General features: G+C 50.0%; 1 protein-coding gene across 1 annotated transcript; it reads right to left on the bottom strand.

Moving 5' to 3' along the window:
- Positions 1 to 924: 924 nt before the first annotated feature.
- TREH (trehalase) lies at positions 925 to 23952 on the bottom strand. The gene is made up of 15 exons (XM_016204686.2): positions 23864 to 23952; positions 6199 to 6299; positions 5918 to 6062; positions 5751 to 5838; positions 4482 to 4582; positions 4227 to 4319; positions 3988 to 4104; positions 3759 to 3881; positions 3485 to 3534; positions 3198 to 3392; positions 2441 to 2658; positions 2071 to 2182; positions 1608 to 1720; positions 1310 to 1363; positions 925 to 1065 (listed from the first exon to the last, which is right to left on the bottom strand). Exons 1-15 carry the CDS (start codon positions 23950 to 23952, stop codon positions 925 to 927), a joined length of 1740 nt encoding a protein of 579 aa, XP_016060172.2.
- Between the last annotated feature and the right edge of the window lie 722 nt (positions 23953 to 24674).

Below are 24674 nucleotides of genomic sequence, written 5' to 3'. Positions count from 1 at the left end.
GCCATGGTTACATACTAATTGCCCCAGCTCTGGGGCTCAGCCTACTGCTTAAGCTGTGGGCCCAGCTGAGGGTAGGTGCCATCATCTCTCCAGCCCAGGCCCTTGGGCATCTCATGCTGGGGAAAAGGGACTGAACATCTCCCTCCCCCGGCCGGTGTCTCCAGGCCCTGACACACCGCCTGCTGGCCCCCCGCCAGCCCTCTCCCTTCCACTCGTGCCTTGCTTAGAGCCAGAAGGGATGAAGCCAGGGTATCTAGATCCCAAGGAGGAGCCGTGTGGATGGTTGAGAAGCTAGAAGGGCCTTCCTTGGGTTCTGTACAGGGCTGAGCTTCTGACGGGACAGAGGGCTGCTTCCTGAGAAAACCTGAGCCACAGAGGAGCACAGAGTAGGGAGGGCCCTGAAGTCCAGCTGCCCTCCAGCCTCCGAAGGGTGATGGAAATGAAGAGCAGAGGACAAGGCCTCCAGCAGCCTGGCCGCAGTCCTTCGCGCCTTAACACTAAGCCCACCTCCCTGCCCCTCTCCAGCACTGGGCCTTGGGTGCGGGGTCCAGGCTGGGTGGCTTTCAGTATTTGTAAGCATCTCAGCAGAACAATAAAGCATTTGGAGTGTGATTCTGGAAGGCCAAGTTGTGTGGGGCACTGGGCTGAGGTACACGGGGTAGGAGGGTTAGGTTTTCCCCACAGAGTAGGATTTCCACCTTATTAAAAGTTCCAGGAGGGACCCAGGGCCCAACCCATGACCTCCAGGTCACTACCCTGCCCTCCTCCAGGACGACTGAGGACTGGCAGGAGGCACAGAAGGGCACGAGGTCTCCAGGGATGGAGAATGACGAGGCAGAAGAAGGTAGGGACACATGCACAGGTTTAATGAGGCAGGAGCTGGAGCTGGAGGAGGAACTGAGGCAGATGGGGCAGTGGGGCCCATCACTGTGGCAGGAGGCTGAGCAGAAGGGCAGCTATGAGGCAGTGGGGCTGCAGGAAAGCTGTCTGGGCTCCTGAGCTCAGCCGGTCACCATAACGGTCCAGGAGCATCAGGACCACTCCATTGGTCCAGCCAAACCCTTTCTGGAGAGAGGCATGGCCTGTGGGCAAGCCCTCTGGGGAAGGCCCTCAAGTCCTTTTAGGCACGTGTGGGATCTCTACCCAGAGGCACTGGCCCTGCCTAGCCCAGGGGACCAAGGAGGACCAGTCTGGCTCCTCCCTGCAGACCCACACCCATGGGAGAACTGAGGCCTAGAGAGGGAAGGTCATGGTCAGCTGTGGGGACAGCAGAGCCCCACAGTTCCCTGTAGGATGTTGGCCCACTCACCTGAACTTCATACTCCCCTCCACCACCTGGCTGTCCTCCGTTGCTGATGTCATACTGGGGACAAGAGGACAAGCCTAAGGTCAGCACTATCCCCACCCCCTGACCCAGCCTCCAGGGGGAGCAGGAAATGGGAGATCCTTTGGGAGAGGCTGCTCTGGCCTGTCTCTTACCTCTGCAGTGCCCAGGAGTAGCCACTGGGTGCCGCCACCACCCCTGGGCCTGGGCTTTGCAAGCCTGACAATTCCTCACCTCACCTTGGGGAGGCCAACTGGGGGGACTGGGCTCAGGGCCAGCTCACCTTCTCGAACATGGCTGACTTCTGGGAGTAGACATCAAAGTTGGTTTGGATCCAATTCTGCGCCAGCTGGAAAGCCACTTCCTGGGTCCTGGGTGAAGGCGACTTGGCCAGACCTAGACCCCGCCCCAAGGCAGGACCCTGAATCTCCAGAGCCCCCATCCGAGGGGGAGCCGGGGCCTGAGCTAATGCTTCTCAAGGTGGGAAAGAGGCCGGACCCTACGACCTTCTTCCTGGAACCACAGGCGAACCTGCTCTGATCCAGGGCCTGGGTTTGGAGGGAGAGGAGGGCTGAGTCCCCTACCAGGTGGCCGTGGACGCAAATGCTTGCTGACTGGGAGGCTGAGAGAACAGGGGAGTCAGAGAAAGACCCCACATCCTTTGTTCACACCTCCCCAGTACTAGGGAGGCCCACTCTGTACCTCCACGGGGTGAGGCCCTGGGACATGCCCATCCTGCCTCCTACCTCTGATGACCAGGTCCTGTAGGGGGGCCCAGGCATTGGGGAAGTCCCACTGCTGGCCCGTCTTCCTGAGAGAGGTTGGGATCCCGTGTTGGTAGGTCAGGATCTGGCTGTCCTGGAATGTTCCAGACATCAGTGTGACTGTGGGTGGGGCTGGGTGGGGAGCCAGGAGGCTGGGCCCTGCTCAAGCCAGATGTCCCTTTCTTGGGCCTTCCCCTCTTGGCTCTCAGCTGCCCCCTGGTGGCTGCAGCGGGACCCTCAGGCTAAGCCACAGGAGAGAGTGGCTGCCCCTTGCCAGAGATCACTGCTCAGGGGCAGGGAGAAAGCCAGTGGAGCTGCCCCAGTGCACCAGCCTGCCCTGCTGCCCCCTCACCTCCAGGTACTTCAGGGCCTTGTCCACGACACCTGGGTCAGAGAAGCAGCCGGCCCAGAGGGGAGCAAGGTTGGATGGGTAAAACTCTTGGTTCTTCTTTTGGCTTTCAAGGTCATAGTCAAACCAGGCACCCTTCTTCTCATCCCAAAGGAGAGCCTTCATGGCTGCCAAGCGCTGGTCCCGCAGGTTCCTGTACTTTGTGGCTTCAGTGTCATTCCCTGGGGCAATACTGCCTTTAGGCTGAGCTACCAGGTCCTGCCCTGGGGCCCCATGAGCTTCCAGAGGCCTCTTTCTGTTGTGATCCCCAAGGGCCAAGAGGACTGCCTACCTGGAGCCCATCACATTTCAGGCCTCTAGGACCTGGAATTCCCTGAGCAGATGGCCCTGTATGGCTCCCCTGGCCTGCACTGTCCCGTTCCCTGGGCTCATCCTTGGGAGGGCACTGGCCGTATGGATTCCCTAGCTCTGCAGGCCCAAAGGGCAGCAGTTTGGGGAGAGGGGTTGGAGTTTGGATGTGTGGACTAAGGTGTCCTCTCATAGGCCCTAAAAGGCCTTTCTAGTGCGAAAAGGAGGGGAGTGAAGATCTGAGTGGGCGTCATTTGTACTCCTGCCCCGGCTGCACAAGGGGTGAGGTATGGAGCAGGCTGAGAAGCTGGAAACCCTTCACCCAAGGTCCTACCTCCAGCTCTCTTGCCAAGGCTGAGGCAGGGACTCAAGCTGGACAAGCACCCCCTTCCTTCCCTCCCGGGCCGCTCACCCAAGCTGGTGTAGAAGTTGCTCATTAGCTCCTCTGCCTGACATAGGAAGGCATTGAGGTCAACAGGCACAAGTTTGCTGGTTCGGATGCCGCTGAGCGAATGGGGGTTTGGGGCTCCGAAGACCCAGCGTGAAGAGAAGTCCCAGCCAGACTCGGCCCCAGCCTTGAGCTCAGCCCAGAGAGCCTCCCGGTCGCCTGTGAGGAGAAATGGCAGCAGACAGAGGAGCAGGCCTGGCACAACCGCAGGCTCCCAGGCCCACCTGACCCCTCACGCTGCTGCTGCTCACCTGGCGGCACGGTGCCTGCCAGTTCGGCATCTTTGCTGTAAGACTCTGGCCTGGCAAGAGGAGAGTGGGAGGCTCTGAGCCCTCTGTGCCAAAGCTGGAGCCTGAGCCATGATGACTCAGCAGACCTTGGGCCCCACAGCCCTGTATTTCCCGTGGCAGCCAGTCTCATCAGAGAGGTGGGCCTAGGTCCCCTGCCCTCCTGCCCAGGGGCCTGGTTACCCCTGAACCAGGTGGATAGACAAGAGATTGAGAGGCTATCCCCGCAGTTCCTCACCTGGGTCCCCCAAAAGGGACATAGTAGCGATTCAGGACGTAGCTCTTTCCCCCCAAGCTCACAGAGACGTTCCTGTTCTCAGTCCAGAAGTCCAATTCCAAGGCTAGGGTCCCAATGTTGTCCCTGGGGTAGAGCCAGGCACCACCTCAGCCCAGCCACACCCCCCATTCCCGCCCTGGGAGGTCTCAGGTCTGGGGAGCCTGCGGGCAGCATGGGAGGGGCCGCCCACCGTAGGAAGGCGGTGTCGCTGGTGTAAGCCACGTAGCGGTCCATCATGAGGGTGAGGAGCGGGGGCTGGCTGCGCTGCAGGTAGTACACGCGGGCCCCATTGGGGATGTGTCCATAGCTGCCAAGAAGGAGGCCTGCTGACGCCCCCGCCCATCCCCCAGGGCCAAGGCAGATCCGGCTCCAAGCCGTGGCACCTGCTTGTCCTCCCCGCCGGCCTTGAGGTGCCAGGCCCCTGCTTACGTTTTCACCAGGTCCAGGAAGTTCTGCAGCATGCCCTTCACCGTCTCGGGCATCTCAGAGAGGAGCAGACCCTCCACCACCCAGTAGGAGTCCCTGGGGGAAGGGTCCCTCAGTATCCCAGCCGGGCATCCCACCACCCGCCCTCTGCCCTGCATGCCCAGGCCACATCACCTCAGGGTATCTCACCCTGCTCAGGCCACCCCGCAGGCTCTGGGCTCCCCACCACTCCCACCCCCGCAGCTCCTGGCTGCTCACCAGTAGTAGAACTCGCGAAAGCGCCCGCCAGGCACAATGAAGGGGTGCCGTGAGTAGATCAGGGAGAACCGCTCAGGGTGCTGGAGGACCTCTGGCTTCACCTGGACCCAGGGGACGGCACAGGGAGCCTAGACCCCACGCCCCTTCCCCCAGGCTGGAGGCTGGAAGAGGCTGGGGCGGTAGAGGCCCTGGCAGCTGTGGGCTTTGGAGCCAGGCAGCCTGGGCTTGGGCTCTGCTCTGCTGCTGCGCAGCCCTGTGGCCTCAGTCAAGTCTGGCTGCTGGGAGCCCGGCCTGCTCACCCCCACGTGCGGGCTCCTGCAGCCCTGCTGTGCTCGGTGGTGTGAAGGAGCCCTGACCCCTTGCCTGGCACCAGCAGGTGCTCACCAAGCAGTGGCCACTCTCAGGACCCAGGTGGGGGGTCATTTCCTCCAGCTCCCCTTGCCCCCCGAATCTCTGCTACCACCACCAAGCCAGGCCCAGAGACTGAGGGCTCCACATTCTCTGGCCCAGAACCGTTTCCCCAGTGGGGTGGACGTGAGTGAACGTGGCTGAGGGAGAGCAAGGTCGGGCCAGAGTGGGGCTTGCTGGGTGTCCGCCCCAGGTGCTTCCTTCCCTCTGCTCCTTCCTGCTAGTTCTGTATGAGTGAGTGTGGTTTTGGTGGGAGAGGCCCTGTGGGGAGCAGTGGAATGAGGCTCAGGTTCCCGGGGGCTGGCCGAGGAAGCAGCATACACTAGCAGAGGAGCCCGGAGCACTGCTCTGCCTGTGGGTGCCAGGGCCCTGGGGGCTGGGTGGGAGGACAGGTGCTGTGCAGCCTTGGGCAAATCACTGCCCTGTCTGAGCCTCAGACAAAGGAGAGAAAGTGCCAACAGCTGAGCTGTGCTGATCACAGGGCTGGGCCACACCGAGCAGTAGCCATGGTCATTCCTGTGCAGAGGCGTGGCCCGAGGAGCTCGGGGAAGAGCCCAGCAGGAGTGAACAGTTACCAGGCGCTGTTAGAGCAGGAGTGGGCAGCCTGGAGGTGGCGGGACTGGCTAGGTTTGCCTGGGGGAATGCTGGGAGGGCTTCATGGAGGAGGGGAGGAGTTAGAAGCAGATACTCCCCTGCTCCTTCTGTGAAATTCTTTCTAGAGGGTTTCTGTTCCAGGACAAGGGGACTGGGAGGCTGTGTTCCAGGAAATGCATCCCAGTCTGTGCTCCTGGGCAGGGTGAGCACCTAGCTGGCGCATCCCTCCCAGCTCCATTCCCCTTGGTCAGGCCCCGGCACTGATACCTTCTTTCCCAGCTCCTTCCAGAGCTGGTGCAGCTGCTTTGCCCAGACTCGTAGCTTGGAGTCCGAGATCTTCTGTAGGAACTGGGGGCTGGAAAGACACGGGCCTTCACGGTTCAGGGGCGGCCCTGTTTGAAGGGCCCTCTCCTGTACCTTGTCCAGGGCTGTACCTGTCTTTCCAGTCCCCAGGGATCCAGGGCTGCAGCTCCTGCCCCACGACCTGGAAGTGATCTCTGAGGAACGCCTGCAGCTGCTGCCGGGGGATGCTGTGGTTGTAGGTGTTGGCCAGCTGGTCGAAGCGCTTCAGGACTTGGTCTGGGGAGCAGGCAGCAGGGAGGCACCCGTCGAGCCCCATGAGCCCTTCCCTGATCGGGGCCCCTCTCTGCCTGGGCTTGCCCCTGCCATCTTTGGTGGAAGATTGAGGAGAAGGTGGGGTCCCCAGGTGCCTCACCTGGAGCTGAGGACAGTGGCTTGTCCACGAACTCCTTGTCATCTTTGTAGAGCTTGGCCATCTGAACTTGGTGCAGCAGCGGCCCGTAGCAGTGAATCTGGCTGCAGAGAGAATCGGGCAGGGGAGCAGGCCAGACCACACCATTAGGGGAGGGGAAAGGCTCGACAGAGCCTGGGGCATATTCCCTGCACTGGACAAGGCTGTGTGCGCCATGTGTGTGCATGTGTACACATGCGGTAGGAGCTGATGGTCGGGGTGACATACAGGCCTGAGAGGAGCAGGAGGGTCTTTGTGCAGTAAAGGAGCCCACATCAGTTGCTAATTTGAAACAGCATCGCATTCTCGGTGGAAAATGAGATGACCACTTTAATCAGTGACATTCAAATAGGGGGACCATACTCTGTACAGTTGCCGTGTGCGGACCCAACCGAAGGGCTTATGGCAAAAGCCTATGAGTGGCACCCAGTGGCAATTGCTGGTATTTTTGGACTGGAAGCTTTCCAGATGTAGTGTACGACATGTGCCATTTGGGAGACAATCACTAGCTTGCTATTGGGTGCTGATCGAAACCACCTCTATGACTGATGGACAAAAAATAATCCCGAAACCTGAAATGCCCATTGCATCCTGGGTGATGTCAGAGAAACACTGATAAAGAGGGCCGTGACTCCAAAGAACTCCTCATTAAAACCGAAATGCTTTCCCCAGGAACATGGGACTTGGGACTGCAGGGAGGTGCACGAGAGCAGGCGGCCCCTTTTCCGCAGGGCCGAGCCTTTGGAAGGATCTCAGGAGCCAGCAGGTGGTGGCCGGTGACCAGCTCTCTACTGACCAACAAGAAGCTCCTTCTGGGACTATTGTGGCCCTTGCTCAGGGGACAGAATGCACCTTGTGTGGAGGCTCCGGCTGACTGATGCAAGAGCAAACAAGCGCGGTGGGCTGAGCCGCGTGCTGTGCTTTCGCAGGGATGGTGATGGAAGAACTGAATGATAAAAGGCCCCGTGTTTGGGTGCTTACTGACCCATGGGCAGTGGTCACTGGCCTGGCAGACGGGCTGTGAAAAACCAGGCTATTAAAGAGCTGTCCATATGGGGCATAACCCTAAGGAAATCACTGTGGGAGTTTAAGGGGCACGTTGAAGTGGTTTCACACACCTGGTTGTAGATGGAAATGCTTGAAATGCTGTGAAATACTATAGTGAACAGCCCTGAGTTCCAATAGTGGGCCGCGAGGCATCGCGCCTAGTGGACATGTCATGTTGCATATGTGCTCAGAGTGGTGGCTCTGAGGATGGGAAGAGGCAATTGAAACGCATGTTGTCCAAAATAGGGAGAGAGAAAAGCACGAGGACTGGTTACACTTCACTAGCGTGTGCACCCACTCAACATGAGGGGGTCAAGGCAGGGTCCCTACTGGATAGAGTCCTCTGCTTTTCTGGGGGATCTGGGGAGAGGAGGTAGGAGAGGTTGCTGGTGGGACTATACAATTCTTTTCCACATCATCTCGACGTACTTTTTTCGTACCTGATGCAGCTACAAGTGCCAGAGCAGGGATGATTCCTAAGCAAGAAAATGTAACTATATCTTTAAACCTTTATGTCAGAATTCCTGGGGGCCTGGTGGGGCAGGTTGCACCTACACCCTATCTGGCTAAATTGGGTTGCCAGTGAATGCAGCCACATTGAGTGGAAGGACTAACCCACCCATTTTGGACCTATGTCACCCCGTCCTATGTGAGTGGGAGGGGCTGCTGGCAACCTGGACAAGCACAGTGGCCAAACCCTATGTTTGCTCCAAAGGTGGAAAAGTTTAGTAAAAATCAGTGACAAATGGAAAGAAGGAAATCTAGTAGCTGGGGTGAAGGGGTGAATAAGTGGGTGTGCAACAGAAATGGGCACTCCGCCATTACGCTGGTGCCTGGAGAAAGGCTCAGGACAAGAGGTCAGTGCTGTCTGCAGCACGACTGTACCCGAGCCTGAAGCGGGGAGGCCACATGCTTGCATGACTGCACCTGCTTTGGAACCTGACGAAAGGGAAGGGAAGCCTGCAAACCTGAGCGGCATCGCTCTGAGGAGCACTTTCGTCTCAGGATATGATGAGCTGGAGTAAGTGCTGACGACTAAAGGGAGCTCCAGGAATGTGCCAGTGTCTTTTGACTTTAGGTTGCACGTATTACGAAGGATGTCGTTTGGGAAGGAATCTCTGGGAACTGCTCCCTACAGGGTCTTTGGACTGTGTGATTACAACTCCTGGTAGACTACTCACTCTGTAACTGTAAATCTTGATAATCGAATACTCAGAGAGTTCCCTGAGTTGAGTGTGCTACTGCAGAAAGGCACACAAGCCTGCTCTTGTGGAGAGAAAGCTGTTACACAGAACAGAAAAGAACTCACTCGTTACCGGATTAAAACAGGAAGCATCGTATGATATGTCCAAGTTTCCTGGGCGCAGCCCCATCTTGAGATGAGGAAGGCTATGGGAGGCCTATGGCGTCCTCAAAATAAATTACACTGAGGCGTGACTACCACTTACCTAACCCTACATGGAGACCTTCCATTTCTGGGTGTAAACATGCATCCTAACCGCACTCGGCCTTTAGTCCACAGTGACAACAACGTGCTTGGCGGGTTAAGCAACATTGGCGCATGAGACAGAAAAGAGCTTCTGGGGAACCAGGTTACCCGTGTGGAACAAACTGGATGTGCTCTTAAGGAGGAGAGGCCTTCTGAGGAAATACATTTATTAACTGGAATAGGCAGGCTAGAAGGAACTCTCTTCCAAAAGAAAGCAAAAGTAGGAGTCAGCCTGGGTCAGGCCAAGGCAACAGCCAGCGCTGGACAATGCCAGGGACAGCACTGGGAAAGGGTTTGTATCCTTGCCTAACAGGGCCTCTGACTATCTTAAGCTGATTGAGGCCAAAGTAGCCATGGGGCAGTGACCCTCCATGCCGGCTGCGGAGGCTCAAAGAGCTACTCCTACGGGAATGTTATGGACCTGTGAACCTATGGCGGTTCTCGAAGACACTTGTGTTTTACACTGATGACTGCCCTTGCACTGAGAATAGGTCAGAAGAAGACATACCGTAAAGTACAATTAGCAGGGACAGGAACTATCCTGAATAACACCTGTGCCCTCCCACAGGCAGGAGGTGGGTCCTGCTACCTAACAGCACACAATGGAAATGGGTCCTCAGTACCAGCTGGCTTTGCCTCCCACTGACTTGGAACCTGGAAATGACAACAACTGCAAATCATGGCCACGTGTAATGAGGCCCGTCCGTAATAATATTTGGTATATGGGCAAAGTGTGATTCCATTGGGAAGGCATAGAAAATACCTCTGCGATTCTTACAGACTTGTTCTGAAGTGAAACTCAGTTGTAACTACCATCAAACTAGGATAAGGTGTAACGCTGGTGTAACCGTACAGTTCAACTTCCTTATGTAAACAACACTGATAATACTGTGTGGTAATACTGACCTGGGTAATTAAATATATTGGGAATTGAGTTAAAGCCTCCTCAGAATGTAATAACAGTAGAAAGTGACTGGCCTGGGGAAGAACTGGATTAGCTAATTTCTGTGCTAAGTAGTTTGGCACAAGTTGATCATAAGATGTAAACGGAGGCAGATCAAGGGGGGAATAAGTCATCAAATCAGAACAGAGATGTGAAGACACAGGAGAAGGCTTTATAAGCCAGATCAATTGTTTCTTTACATCTATCCCTAGTCTGTACTGGCTCCTTCAAATGTCAGGCAGACTCACACTGATGCGATTGCTGCATCTATGATAGAATTGCTATACTAAATGTTCATGCAAATAGGATGCTTTCTCTATAGGGGAACCTGGGCCAAGGGCCAGAGGGTAGTGGATTGAATTCAGCTCTGACTCTAGCCACCTGGAGTTAGTGCAGACTCCATAGGCTTAAGGGCACACTCTCTAATAAAAGAGCACTCATTCTCTTCATTTTCACAAGACATATATGGAGAGTTCTGGGAGGAACTCAGAGCTTCTGTGTTCTCTCCCTGTGGAATCAGGATGCTTACCCTCTGGCACATTAATGTGTTCCCCAACCAGGAAGCTCCACTGAGCTTTGGTGGCCAGAGTTTTATTACGGTCTTATTACATACGCATGATTGATTGGCCACATGATTAAACTCAATCTCCAGCCCCTGTCTCCTCCCTGCCTCCCTGGAGGTAGGACTGATATCATGTGAACCAAAGCCCCAACCCCATAATCACGTGGTCTTTCTTGCCTGGCCTGTCCCCATCCTGAGTCAGCTCATTAGCATGACTCATTTAGCCACTCCCCACCAAGAGTCACCTCATTAACATAAACTGTCAGAGACCACCCTAAGTTCCAAAGACACTTCAATCACTTGGGAAATTCCAAGAGCTTAGTGGTTACATCCCAGGAAACCAGGTGAAAGCACAGACAATTCTTTGTTATACAACAGGCCACCCCATGGTCTTTGGCCATGGGTCCCTTAGGTGAAAATCAGATCTGCATTTGGTTGGTGTGGCATTTATATAACAACTAAAGCACTAGTTGCTTTATCAACATGAATATACCTAACATTTAGAGCTAGTGTAGGGTGAGGATAAGAGGCCTTTAACTCAACTTCCCAATACATTTGACCATCAATATTAATATTATAATCTATCTGGAAAAGATGGTGGTGTAGTTAAATGTGGTGCTCAAATCCACAACCACATCAAAACTACAACTAAACTACAGAACAAATATCATTCAGAACTGTCTCAAATCTAGCTGAACAGAAGTCCTACAACTAAGAATATACAGAAGAAGCCGCACTGAGACTAGTAGGTGGGGTGGAGACACAAAATGGGCTGGTCCCACACCCACATGTGGTAGATAAAAATCAGGAAGGATACCTCAGCTGCAGAGGTCCCCCCTGAGGAGCGAGGGTTCCCAGCTCCACACCAGCCCCCCCAACCCAGGGTTCCAGTACCGGGAAGAGAAGCCCCCATAACTTCTGGCTGTAAAAACCTGCTTGGGTTGTGGCTGAGTGAGACGGAGGCTGCTGGAGTCCCAGGTGTTCCTCTTAAAGGGCCGATGCATGGACTTATTCGCATTTACTCCCTCTGAGCTCCAGCTGGGGACAGCAGCTCCAAAGGCACCAGGGACATACAGGGAGGAACTGAACTGACTGGGATCAGGGCACTGGCTGGAGGGGCAGCTTTCTCCCAGACAGAAGTGCTGGCAGAGGCTATTATTCCTTTTCTGAGCCCTCCTCCCACAGAGCTGACAGGCAGGCTCCATATGTGAGTCTCCATCAACCTGGCTCATACTGTTTTCCCTGCCCTGGTGATTCCCTGAAACCCTCCCCACCCAACTTTTGGATCCAACACAAGCCATTTCCATACAAGCGGCCTGTCTTGGCTTTGGATTTCCTAAAATCTCTCAAATAAGCAACATCTGGCCTCAGCATGCCCAGTACTTCTCTCTAAGTGGCCCCAGGCCCAGCACTAGCAGCAGCTGGTCTTCGTTCACAGCTTGGAATCTCCTTGGCACCTCCAAGCCCAGCACAAGTATCAGCCACCTGCATGTTTCTTTGTAGCTCATGCTGGGTGGCCCCAGCCAGAACATAGATGGTGGCTGACCTTCCTTGGCCTGCACCTTCCAGGAGGCCCCAGAGTCAGTGCATCCAAGACAGCTTCAGACCATGTCAAAACACCACCTAACCTCCTCCACAAAGAACACACTCAAGAGGCAGACTCAGCAGGCACCAGAGCCCCACTGAAGTAAATCCTGCTCAGTGGGGTAGGCCTTTGCACAGCTAATCCTCCATGGTGGTCACAGCCGGTCCTTGCAGCTGATCAGCCTGGGGGTAAATTCCTCCCATTGATGTGTCAATAGCAATCAAGGCTCAACTACAACAGGAGGGTGTACACAGCCTATACAGGGGTCACACTGGAGTCCCCAGCTCAGTTGAACAGGCAGACTACTCCACTGGGCCCTCCAGCACACCTACTACATTAGGCCACTCTACCAAGCCCAGCAGACACAGCAGCTCTACCTAATACATAGAAACAAACACAGGGAGGCTGCCAAAATAAGGAGACAAAGAAACATGTCCCAAATGAAAGAACAGAACAAAACTCCAGAAAAAGAACTAAACAAAATGGAGACAAGCAATCTGCTAGGCGCAGAGTTCAAAACACGGGTTATAAGGCTGCTCAATGCAATTAGGGGAAGAGTAGAGGAACTTAGTGAGAACTCCAACAAAGAGGAAACATAAAAGTGGAGATAGGAAACATAAAAAATAATCTGTCAGAAATGAACAATACATTAACTGAAATGAAGAAAACTTTACAGGGAATCAACAGTGGAGTAATGAAGCAGAGGATCAAATCAGAGGTTTGGAAGATAAGGAGGCAGAAAAAAACACAATCAGAACAGCAAAAAGAAGAAAGAATTCAAAAAAATGAGGACAGTATAAGAAGTCTCTGGGGCGACTTCAAATGTACCAACATTCATATCATGGGGGTGCCAAAGGAGAAGAAAAAGAGCAATAAATTGAAAACCTGTGGGAAGGAAAAACCATCCTGAAAAGCCAGCTGAAGATAAGCTGGAGAAAACCCTTATAACCGAAGACATAAAGTGGAGATTGCATAGAGACTGGTAGGAATTGCAGAGCAGCAAGAAGGCTGGTTGGGATCCACAGTCAGCAGCTAAAGTACCGGAGAGATATCTCAGTTGTGGGGGGTTCCCACTGAGAACGATGGGGTCTAAAGCCCAAGCTGGGTTCCCCAGCTCAGAGCACCAGAACTGAGAAAGGTGCCCACATAACATTAGGCTGTGAAAAGCAGCCGGGTTTCTATCTGCCAGGGAGAGATGGCTGGAAATGCAGGCACCCTCTTAAAGGGCTAACACACAAAGTTTCATGTGCAGCCACTCACCTTGGGCTCCAGCAGAGGGAGGGCAGAGTGGGCTGGAGCTGTGTGAGGAAAATCCAGGGTTTCGGGCTCTGGAGATAGAGCTTGGAGGGCACCCATCTGGATTCCTGTTCTGAGTCATTCCCCCATACAAGCAGACCTTTACCATCCAGGCAGCTTTTGTTGGGGGGGGAGGGGGGAGGAAGCAGTTGCCCCACCCATTGAAAGCCTCTTGCCCCACCTTCTGGAGTTTACACTTTTCTGTGGTCTGTAGCCTGGGGCTCATTAAGACACTGAGAATATCAACAAGTCTGCAGGCAAAGGCTGACGACTGGGTGCTTTGAATCTTTGCTGATCTTCTTGTGGACCCAGGGCTTGGAAAAGCAGATCTTGGTGGGCATCTTGTTTCTTTAGAAATTCACCCAACCTGAGAAGAGGGAGCCACAAGCTGTGGATTGCTGAAGGCTCCAAACAAGGTACACAAGGCCAATCACAAACAGCATCTGATATTGGCCTGCACCAGAGACCCTCCACAAGACTGGGAGTCCTAGCAGATCTACCTAATACATAGAAACAAACCCAAACAGGCAGCCAAAATGGGGAGACAAAAAACAAGCCCCATATGAAAGAGCAAGATTATTCTCCAGAAGAGCTAAATGAAATGGAGATGATAAGCATTATATCAGATACAGAGTTCAGAATGCTGATTGTAAGGATGCTCAACAACATGAGAAAAGATATGGAAACTATGAAGAAAGTCAAGAATGACATAGCAGAAATAAAAAATACATTGGAAGGATTAAACAGCAGATTAAGGGAAGCTGAGGATCAGATCAGTGAATTAGAAGACAGGGTAGAAAAAAATCGCTAATCAGAGAGCCCCAAAGAGAAAACAATTATAAAACAGGACAGTTTAAGGGAGCTGTGGGACAACATTAGGTGTAGTAATATTCGCATCTTAAGAGTATTAGAAGGTGAAGAAAGTGAACAAGGGATTGAGAACCGTTTGAAGAAATAATTGCAGAAAACTTCCATAACCTGGTGAAAGAAAAAGTCACACAAGTTCAGGAGGCACAGAGAGTCCCAAGCAAGAAGAACTCAAAGAGACTCACACCCAGACACATCATAATTAAAGTGACAAAAATTCAAGATAAAGCGAGAATCTTAAAGGCAGCAAGACAAACATAATCTGTTACCTACAAAGAAGCTCCCACTGCCCAGCTGGAGAGGCTCAGTGGTTGAGCATTGACCAAGGTTCAATTCTGGTCAGGGCACATGCCTGGGTGGGGGGCTCAATCCCCAGTAGGGCGTGTGCAGGAGGCAGCCGATCAATGATTCTCTCATCATTGATGTTTCTATCTCTCTCTCCCTCTTCCTCTCTCTAAAATCAATAAAGATATATTTTAAAAAAAGAAAAAAAAAAGAAGCTCCCATAAAGCTGTCAGCTGACTTCTCATCAGAAACTCTACAGGCCAGAAGGGAATGGCATGAAGTATTCAAGATAATGAAAAGGAAGGATCCAGCCCAGCTGGGTGTGGGTCAGCAGTTGAGCATCAACCTAGGATCCAAGAAATCACGGTTCAATTCCCAGTCAGGGCTCATGACTGGGTTGTGGGCTCGATTTCCAGCAGAGAGTGTGCAGGAGGCAGCTGATCAATAATTCTCTCATCATTGATGTTCCTATCTCTCTCTCCCTCTCCCTTCTGCTCTCTGAAATCAATAAAGACATATTAAAAGAAGAAAAGAAAACCAAGGGTCTGAAACCAAGACTACTCTATCCAGCAAGGCTATCATTCAAAATAGATGGTGAAATAAAGAGCTTCCCAGACAAAAAAAGGCTTAAGGAGTTTATCACCACCAAACCAGCATTGCAAGAAATGTTAGAGGGACTGCTGTAATTAGAAGTTGAAATAGAGAGAATGAGAAACATAGTCATAAAGAAACAAAATGGCAATAGATAAGTATCTATCAATAGTAACCTTAATGTAAATGGATTAAATGCTTCCTCAAAAGACAGAGTAGCCCTAGCTGGTTTGGCTCAGTGGGTAAAGTGTCACCCTGTGGACTGACGGGTCCTAGGTTCAATTCCGGCCAAAGACATGTACCTTGGTTGCAGGTTCAATCCCCGGCCCTGGCCGGGCTGGTGCAGGAGGCAACCAATCGATGTGTCTCTCTCACATCGGTGTTTCTCTCTCTATCTACCTTCTACTCTCTCTCAAAAGCAATGGAAAAAATATCCTTGAGTGAGGATTTAAAAAAAAAGACATAGGGTAGCTGAATGGATAAGAAAACAAGACCCAAATATATGCTGTCTACAAAAGACTCACACAGGATGAAAGTGAAGGGATAGAAAAAAATTTTCCAGACAAATGGAAAAAAAAAAAAAGCTGGAGTAGCAATACTCATATCTGACAAAATAGACTACAAAATGAAAGCCATAACATGAGACCACAAAGGTCAGTACATAATACTAACCCAACAAGAGGATATAACCCTGGTAAACATATATGCATCCAATATAAGAGCACCTAAATAAATAAAAAACTTCTGGAGGACTTTAAGGGAGAGATCAACAGCAATACAGTCATAGTAGGGAACGTAAACATCCCACTGACTTCATTGGATAGCTCTTCCAGACAAAAAATCAACAAGGAGACAGTGACTCTAAATGACACACTAGATCAGATGGAGTTAATTGACATTACAGAACATTTCACCCCAAAGCTGCGGAATAGGCATTCTCCTCAAGTGCAGATGGGACATTCTCAAAGATAGACCACATGTTAGGACGCAAAACAAGTCTCTACAAGTTCAAGAAGATTAAAATTATACCAAGCATCTTCTCGGACATTTACATCATGAAATACTATGCTGTAAAAAAAGATTTTTTTACCCTTTGAGACAGCATGGAGGGACCTGGAGAGTGTTATGCCAAGTGAAATAAGCCAGTCAGAGAAAGGCAAGCATCACACAATCTCACTCATATGTGGAATCTAATGAACGAAATAAACTGATGAACAAAATAGATCCAGAGACATAGAAACATAGAACAGACTGATAAATCTCAGAGAGAAGGCAGGGTGGGTAGGTGGGTGGGGAGAGATTAACCTAAGAACTTATATGCATAACCCATGGACACAGACAATAGTATGGTGAAGGCCTGAAAGGGAGGAGAAGCAGAGTGGAGTGGATCAATGGGGGGGGGGGGGGGGAAGGGGGACATTTGGAATACTTTCAACAGTAAAGATAAATTCAAACATGAAAAAAGAAAACCTATGTGAAAAAATGACAGAAAACTTTCCCTAGCTGGTGAAGGAAATAGACATTTAAGCCCAGGAAGTGCAGAGAGTCCCAAACAAGATGAACCTAAAGACACATCATAGAGTTCCAAAAGTTAAAGACCAAGAGAGAATTTTAAAAGCAGCAAGAGAAAAGCAGTTAGTTACCTACAAGGGAGCTCCCATAAGACTGTCAGATGATTTCTCAACAGAAACCTTGCAGGCCAGAAGGGATTTGCAAGAAATATTCAAAGTGATGAAAAGTAAGAACCTACAACCAAGATTACTCTACCCAGCAAGGCTATCATTTAGAGACAAAAGACAAGTAAAGAGCTTCTCAGACAAGAAAAAGCTAAAGGAGTTCATCACCATCAAACCAGTATTATAATAAATGTTAAAAAGTTGTCTTTAAAAAGAAGAAGAAAAAAGGTAAAGAATATGGATAATAAAATGGCAATAAATACATATCTATCAACAATTACTTTAAATGTAAATGGATTAAGTGCTCCAATTAAAAGACATAGCATAGATGAATAGGTAAGAAAACAAATCCCTGACATATGCTGTCTAAAAGAGACCTACTTTAGATTGAAAGACACACACATATTGAAAGTAAAGGGATGGGAAAAGGGATTTCATAAAAATGGAAACAAACAAACAAAAGCTGTGGTAACAATACTGACACCAGAAAATACAGATTTAAAAACAAAATAAATGAACAAGCAGAACAGAAACAGACTCATGGATACAGAGGACATTTTGACCACTGCCAGATGGGAGAGGGGTAGGAGGGATGGGTGAGAAAGGTGAAGGGATTAAGGAGTACAAATTGGTAGTTACAGAATAGTCATGGGGATGTAAAGTACAGCACAGGGAATATAGTCAGTAATATTGTAATATCTATGTTTGGTGACAGATGGGTACTAGATCTATCGGGGTGGTCACTTAGTAAGTTATGTAATGTCTAATCACTAGGGTGTGCACCTGAAAGTAATATAATATTGTATGTCAACTGTAATTGAAAAATTAAAAAATAATTTAACCAACAATGTTGGTTAGTGTCTACCATCTTGCACTAGGGTAGATGTAACCTGGAAAAGGAGTCAGGAGATGATGGCACATTACTAGAGTCCCATACAGTCAGTAGGAATAATACATCAGGTAGGAAAACTAGAGTTGAAGTGATGTGGGAAGAAAGAAAAGGGTATAGTTATACCATCATCTTCCTCCCACGGGAACAACTGTATAGTTATAGGGACATCCTCTCCACCCCGTTTCCTAGGTTCCCTCAGAAGCAGAGGGATCTATCTCGTAGGCACCCTCCCCTCACCCCCTCGTGTTGAGTGTGAGTGCTCTTGTGAAGGTGGTGAGCCAGCCTGTTATACCTATATTCCCCCTGTTTTAGACAAGCAATGTTTTAATTGCTCATTCCAATTTTCTATCAAATCGCTACTCTGAGGATGAAAGTGTGTCCCTTGCTCTGAAGAAATGTAACTCAGTGGTCCAAATTGTTGCAGCATCTCTTGATCTGGTCCTTTTATAACATTTTGAGCATTTGTATCTACCACTGGGCATAAAAAGTCCAGTCCAGAGGAGGTGTTGTTCCTGGCAGGGCCTATTTGCAGCCTTCTGAGTGTTCTAGCTTCAGTCCCGCTTGTCAGCTACATGCATGTCCTTTTCCACAGGGATCTGCCTGACCGCCTCTGAGCCTGTCTTTTGCTGGTGGACAGAACAGTCCTTGTTGGCATTTTGTGCCTTAGTGAGTGCTGGTGGAATATATCTAGATCCAGCCCATCTCTGCACTGCTGTAGCTCCCACTGTCCATTTAGCATAGGAACCCAGTGGCCACCTCACATGAACACACTGGGGTACTCACTTGCTGGCTCCACGTACCTTCTGATCAAGAAAGGGGGTTTTTCTGATGGACATCAATGTCTTCTGCTTTAATGCACCCCTCAGGTTCCCATAGTGATTTCCATAGGACTGTGGCACATAAGGGCATTATTTTTATAGACCAATTTTCCATTGCCCTTTGCCTGACCATATGGTCAGGTCATAGGCCACTGACTAAGAGCAGGTCAAAACCCAAACCCAGTGGCAACCTAAGTATGTAGTTCAGCTCTCTAAGCAGATTTGTTTTTATCATCTTTAATCAGAGTGGCAGCCTTCCAAACAGTATGCTATCCATTCACCTTGGCACTGCCATCCATAAACCAAGCAGCTCTTTGTTAGTCAATTGAGAGCTGTTTATAGGGTACTATCCAAGTGGCAGTAGAGTCCAGCAGCTCCTCAGGTGGTTCCAAAGTCAGTCCCAGGGGAAAAGAGTACCTGCTGTTGAATACACTGAGTAGCTCTCCATTTCCCTGGTAGTATGTCCCTGCATAAATCATTCCAATTTATTATGGAACTCCTCTGGGCCCTGCCCTCCCTCTTAGAGCATGTCTCCAATATCACCCAAGATATTATGGGTACTCCAGGTTTCTAGGTGATCTTATGCCCTTCAGCTATTGGGGCAGTTTCAATTAATGTCTGATAGCATGCTAGTAATTGCCTCTCAAACGGCAATTCTCTAGTCCAAAGTCTCAGCAGTCATGCTGGGAGAAGCCAAATATTTTTGCTATAAGCCCCAGTCTGGCGCTCCACAGAGGCTGTGATCTGTGTGGACTCTGGCAGCATCATTTGCAATGTCCAATTAATATTGCTTGATAGGCAGATTTGTAAGCCTTTTGTTTTACGGTACTAGATAGTGGAAACGTTCCCCAATCAGACACAGTATCCATTCCTGTAACACATTCAGGTAAAACAGATGCAATTGCTTCATATAGGAACTGTTCAAACATATCGAGTTTTATCCAGGCTTTCAACTTAGTTCCACCAACCCTTGCATTCGGAACTGGGACCCTGTTAGGACATTCTCAATGACAGACCACATGTTAGGACACAAAACAAGTCTCTACAAGTTCAAGAAGATTGAAATCATATCAGGCATCTTCTCGGACATTTACACCAGGGAATACTATGCAGCTGTGAAAAAGAAGGATCCCTTACCCTTGAGACAGCACGGTGGGACCTGGAGAGTATTATGCTGAGTGAAATCAGCCAGTCAGAAAAAGACAAGTATCTCATGATCTCACTCATATGTGGAATCCAATGAACAAAATAAACCGATGAACACAATAGATCCAGAGACACAGAAGCATGGAACAGACTGACGAATCTCAGAGGGAAGGCAGGGGTGGGAGAGTGGGTGGGGAGAGATTAACCTAAGAACTTATATGCATCTATGCATAACCCATGGACACAGACAATAGTGGGGTGAAGGCCTGGGAGAGGGGTGCAGTGGGGAGGGGTCAACGGGGGGGGAAAGAGGGACATTTGTAACACTTTTAACAATAAAGATAAATTTAAAAAGGGGGGCAAAACACCCCCTTAAAGTTAACATAATGAAATTTTCATTTTCAAAGATGATGTCACAGCCCTGATGGGGTAGCTTGGTTGGTTAGAGTGTTGTCCTGATACACTAAGGTTGTGACTTGATCTCTGGTCAGGGAACATACAAGTAATAACCATTGAAAGCATAAACAAGTGGAACAGCAAATGAATGTCTCTCTCTTTCCCCATCCCTCTCCCCTCCCTTCCTCTCTCTCAAATCAATAAATAAAAGAATTAATAAAAGATGATGTCACAGAAATAATTACTGTGTTAACGCCCTTGTCACTGTGTTGAGAGCAGCTGCTATTGTCTATATGTTCTATTGGAAACACTGAGATAATCATTTATCTTTCTCTGTGTTTAATGTTAATCTTTTGCTTTGGAATGGCTTCTCTTTGTGAAGCTGTACGACTTTTACTTTTTATTTTCGGATGAGAGTGTATATGTGTGTATTATTTGTTCTTCCTTATTTGAAAATCCCAAAGGAAGTTAAATTATGCATTAGTGTCTAAGAGAGTGTTACAAATGAAGACCCTCTCTTAAAAGGAACTCTGTTTTCATCTAATGTGCAGTTTTAATTACTACTAACTTGCTTTCTTTAAAGATAAAACTTCCTCCACGATTGTGCTGTTTACTGAAGCAGTAAAAAACATTTTTATATGTCATATCTAGAGTAGCTCAATATGTTGAAGGATACAAACATTTGTGTATTTCAGTATGCCAAATTCAAATTATTTTATACATACATGTGATGCTTATTTTCATTAAAGTAAAGGAGCTCAATTTATTTTCTCAACAAATGCAATAACTTTAAAGAGCTATTAAATTGCTTTAATTAATTTTTTAGAAGTTCAGACCATTGCCCAGCAGACTGAGGTCGGGTTTCTCCTTGCCGTCTTTGCCTGGCCGCTTCCCAGGTTCCGCCGACGCGGGGAGAATACAGCAGGCTCACTGAGGGCCCCCACTCTGGGCCCGGCCGCCCAAGCGCTGAAAGGCCGCATGCGGACTTTCGTGTTGACCCGTCCACAGCTGCCTTAGCCACCCCACTTCTTAGTAGGTGCTTCGAGATCCCCCTTGACTCTCCCCTCTCCCTCCCCCCTTTGTTTTGCCATCAAAGTTCGCCTTTTCCACTCCATTTCCTAATAACCGTTTAAAGAGCCTCCCTGCTGGGGCGAGTCCGGCTCTGCCTCCGGTCTCTCCCTCAGCCACGGAGCCGCAGGAATGTGTAAGGCCTGCGACAGGACCACTCAGTCAGGGGCGCTCACCTCTTCCCGCTGGATTGTCAAATAAAACAAATGACAACGGCCAACACAACAATAGCTGTCCGGTGTAAATGAATCAAAATTACACCTTTTTTTTTCTTCAGATTGGCAAAAAATATCTCTTTTGGTGTGCCATGGAATTTTAGTAATCATTAGATTTCACATATGAGCGAGATCATGTGATGTTTGTCTGTCGCTGCCTGGCTTATTCACTCAGCATAATGTTCTCCAGGTCCCTCCATGCTGTTGCAAAGGTACGATTTCCTTCCTCTTTACAGCCGCCTAGCATCCCTGGTGTGAATGTCCCACAGCTTTCATCCATCATCTACTGACGGGCACGTGGGCTGCTCCGGATCTTGGCTATTGTAAACTGCGCTGCTATGAACATAGGGGCGCATAAGTTCTTTCTAATTGGTGTTTTGGGATTCTTAGGACATATTCTCAGAAGTGGGATCACTGGGTCAAATGGCAGCTCCATAGTTACTTTTTTGAGGAACCTCCACAGTTTCCTACAGTGGTGCCCCAGTCTGCGTTCCCACCAGCAGGGTACTAGGGTTACCATTTTATTGTGCATTTTCTTATGCAGTCAGTGTGCCAACTCCCCGAGGGTTGGATCCATCATCTTTAATTCCATTGGTAACTGCTACCTTTAGTAACCAATCACAGCACAACTGCTGCTTCAAACCAGGGGCGACCCTGTGGTTGCAGGGAAATGCCCTGCCTTTCCATCTTGCTCTTCCCAAACCACGTTTTTCGGTGAGTTGAGGTCATCCTAGTAAGTCACACATTTTCCGACGCCAACTGCAATATTGCAATATAGTTCTGACACTAGCCAGTTAGCTCAGACACCACCACCAGGTCAAGGGCACAGTCCCCAATATGACTGCCCTCACTCCAGGCACCAGCTGCAAGTTCAGGGGTCCCCAGGCTACACCCACTTCTGACCAACTGGCTACAAATTTAGGAGTTTACACAAATCCCTCAGGTTTGGTATTTTGCTCTGTTGGATAAGTCTTTGTTTTCCTGAGGCCTTGGCCATGCCAGGTACTTTTTGCTGATAATGTGATTTATGGTTGGGGCCAAGGGCCACCCACTATCACTCTGACCTTCAGAGACCTGGAGCCTGAGTAACTAAGGACACTCCATTCCTCTGTAACTGATCCCCAACAGAAACCCTGGAGGAGAGGCCCAGGTGACCTTCTGGGTTGGCCATACTTTGTGTGTGTGTCACACATTGCTGCTGGGAAAATGAGGTGCTGTCTGTATAAATCCACTGGAAGAAGACAACTGGAGCTCACACTCCTCTCTTGCACTCTGCCCTTTATGCCTTTAACCTTTCCTGATTTCAGTCTGTATCCTTTCACTGTAATAAACTATAACTATGGACATAACCATTTGATGGGCACTAGGAAATCCCTGAAGCTGAGGGTGCTCTTAGGGACCCCCGACAATCTTCTTTCTATACTTTCAGCAACCAACCTAACGCTTGACAAACACTCGATCACATAACCTTTCTGAAATCCCTATTACAACTGCTCAGGAAAAAATCTATGAATTATCCCAGATATGTTCTTTCCTTTTATATTCTACAATCAATCATTGGCAAGTCCGATCAGCCCATCCTTCAAAATATATCCCATATTGAACCACTTCCCACCTTTCTGGTCCTACCATGGAAGCCCAGTCCCCTCTTCCCTGAAGTCCCTATCTCCTCCAGCCTTTTCCCACTTCTGTCCCAACCACACAGACCTCTTCCTGACCCTTGAGCAGTGACCTCAGGGCCTTGGATTGCAGTTTCCATGCATGGATATCTTCTCCCAGATCTGCCGTGATGGTTCCTTCCACAACTCTGCTCTAGTGTCACCTCCTCAAAAAGGCCTCCCCTTTCCTTATCTGAAACACTCTATTCACCCCCATGAGCAGTTCCCTAACTTCATTTTACTTTTTAAAAAAATATATCTTTATTGATTTCAGAGAGAGGAAGGGAGAGGGAGAGAGGGAGAGAGAGAGAAACATCAATGATGAGAGAGTCATTGATCAGCTGCCTCCTGTATGGCCCCGACTGGGAACTGAGCCCGCAACCCGGGCATGTGCCCTGACTGGGAATTGAACCATGATCTCCTGGATCCTAGGTCTATGCTTGACCACTGAGCCACACCCAGCCGGACTCACTTTACTTTTAATTGTGTTTCTATCACTATTTAGCTTCTATTATTATTTTTCTTGCTTGTTATGTAAGGTTGATGAAGGCGGGGACCTAAATTTTCTTGCTCACTGCTGCAGCCCAAGGGCATAGTGAGAGCTCAGTAAATCCATGTTGAATGAGAATGGATGACGCCCTGAAAGCCTGGGAGGCAGGACAGGGCCACTTACCCCTATTATTTGGGGTGGTGGTGGAAACTATGGCTCTGGAAAGCAGTTTGACTCGTCCTTTGTCACAGAGGTCAGAGGTTAAACCCAGGAGCTCTTTTCAGTTCCTTACACTCTCTCCCATATCAAGGCTAGGGAAAGTAGAACCTATTCTAGAACAATCCTGAGGGCATCCCTGTGGAGTTCAAGGAGCAGCTTGGAGGGAGGGTAGGAAGGAGGGCTCCTAAACCTCCCACAGGCCAACCTCAGGCAGCGGCTTCCCGACACTGGAGGTCAGTGCCCACACAGAGCCTGCTACACAAGGAAACGGAACTTCCTTCCCTGCACTTCCCTCTGAAGGTCTGACTCCCAGTGCTTGAGGTCTCGTCTCAATCCTCAAACCTCTGCCTCCCTGCCCCATCCCCAGCTGCCTTCTCCACTCCTACCTCTCACAGGGTGGGGGTAGGGCCTCCTGGGACCCCAGCGCCAGGCCCAGCAGAATCAGCAGGCGCAGCTCCCAGGTCCTCTCAGGCATGGTGTCTATGGCTGTAGCCGAATGAACAAGCTCAGGCACCTCCTGCTTGCTGGGGCACAGCTTAGCTCATGCACCCAGCCAGAGCAGCCAAAGTCCACATTTGAGGCGTGGTCACCCAAGGGGTATGTGATGCACTTCTGCTCTCAGCTCACAGTGGCCACCCCACCCCCAATCTTTGTACTTTTCCTCCTCTTCTGTTTCTCAGTCTCAACTGGTATCACCTGCTCAGGCCCCTCTGTCAGACTCACATGGTTGAGGAGTGGGCATGGGGGAATGGGCACCTGAGCGCAAGGGACATAATTAGGCCACACATCTATGAACCAGGTGCCAGTGGCTTGGGTGGTGGCAAGACCACCACTTCAGGTTACCATTCCTTTAACATTTCTAACAGAATAGCTCAGGATCTATCCAGGTGTAGTGTGAAACTCAATTATCTACAAGAAATGCTGCAGGAGAGTAGGACAAAGACATCCCTCTGAGGAAGATGCAGGGAGGCCCAACACAGTGGTGACATTCCCAACGGGCCTTCAAGATTACTGAGGAGTCTGCCAAGGGAAAGGGCAGAGACCATTCCAATGTGTGCAGAGCACACTTTAAAGGACCGGGAGAAGCCCAGCCTGGCTGATAGAACTTGGAGTTGGTGCAGGGGAGGGTGTGAGGCAAGGCCACAGGGACCTGCTGGCATGAGCCTGCAAATAGCCTTGGCCAGGCCAAGAAGGCAG

This window comes from Miniopterus natalensis, chromosome 11 (genome assembly GCF_054644295.1).
Source record: "Miniopterus natalensis isolate mMinNat1 chromosome 11, mMinNat1.hap1, whole genome shotgun sequence".
In the NCBI taxonomy this organism is placed as follows: Eukaryota; Metazoa; Chordata; class Mammalia; order Chiroptera; family Miniopteridae; genus Miniopterus; species Miniopterus natalensis.
The sequence above is the reverse complement of the archived record's forward strand: the minus strand, read 5'-3'. Positions and strand labels throughout refer to the sequence as shown.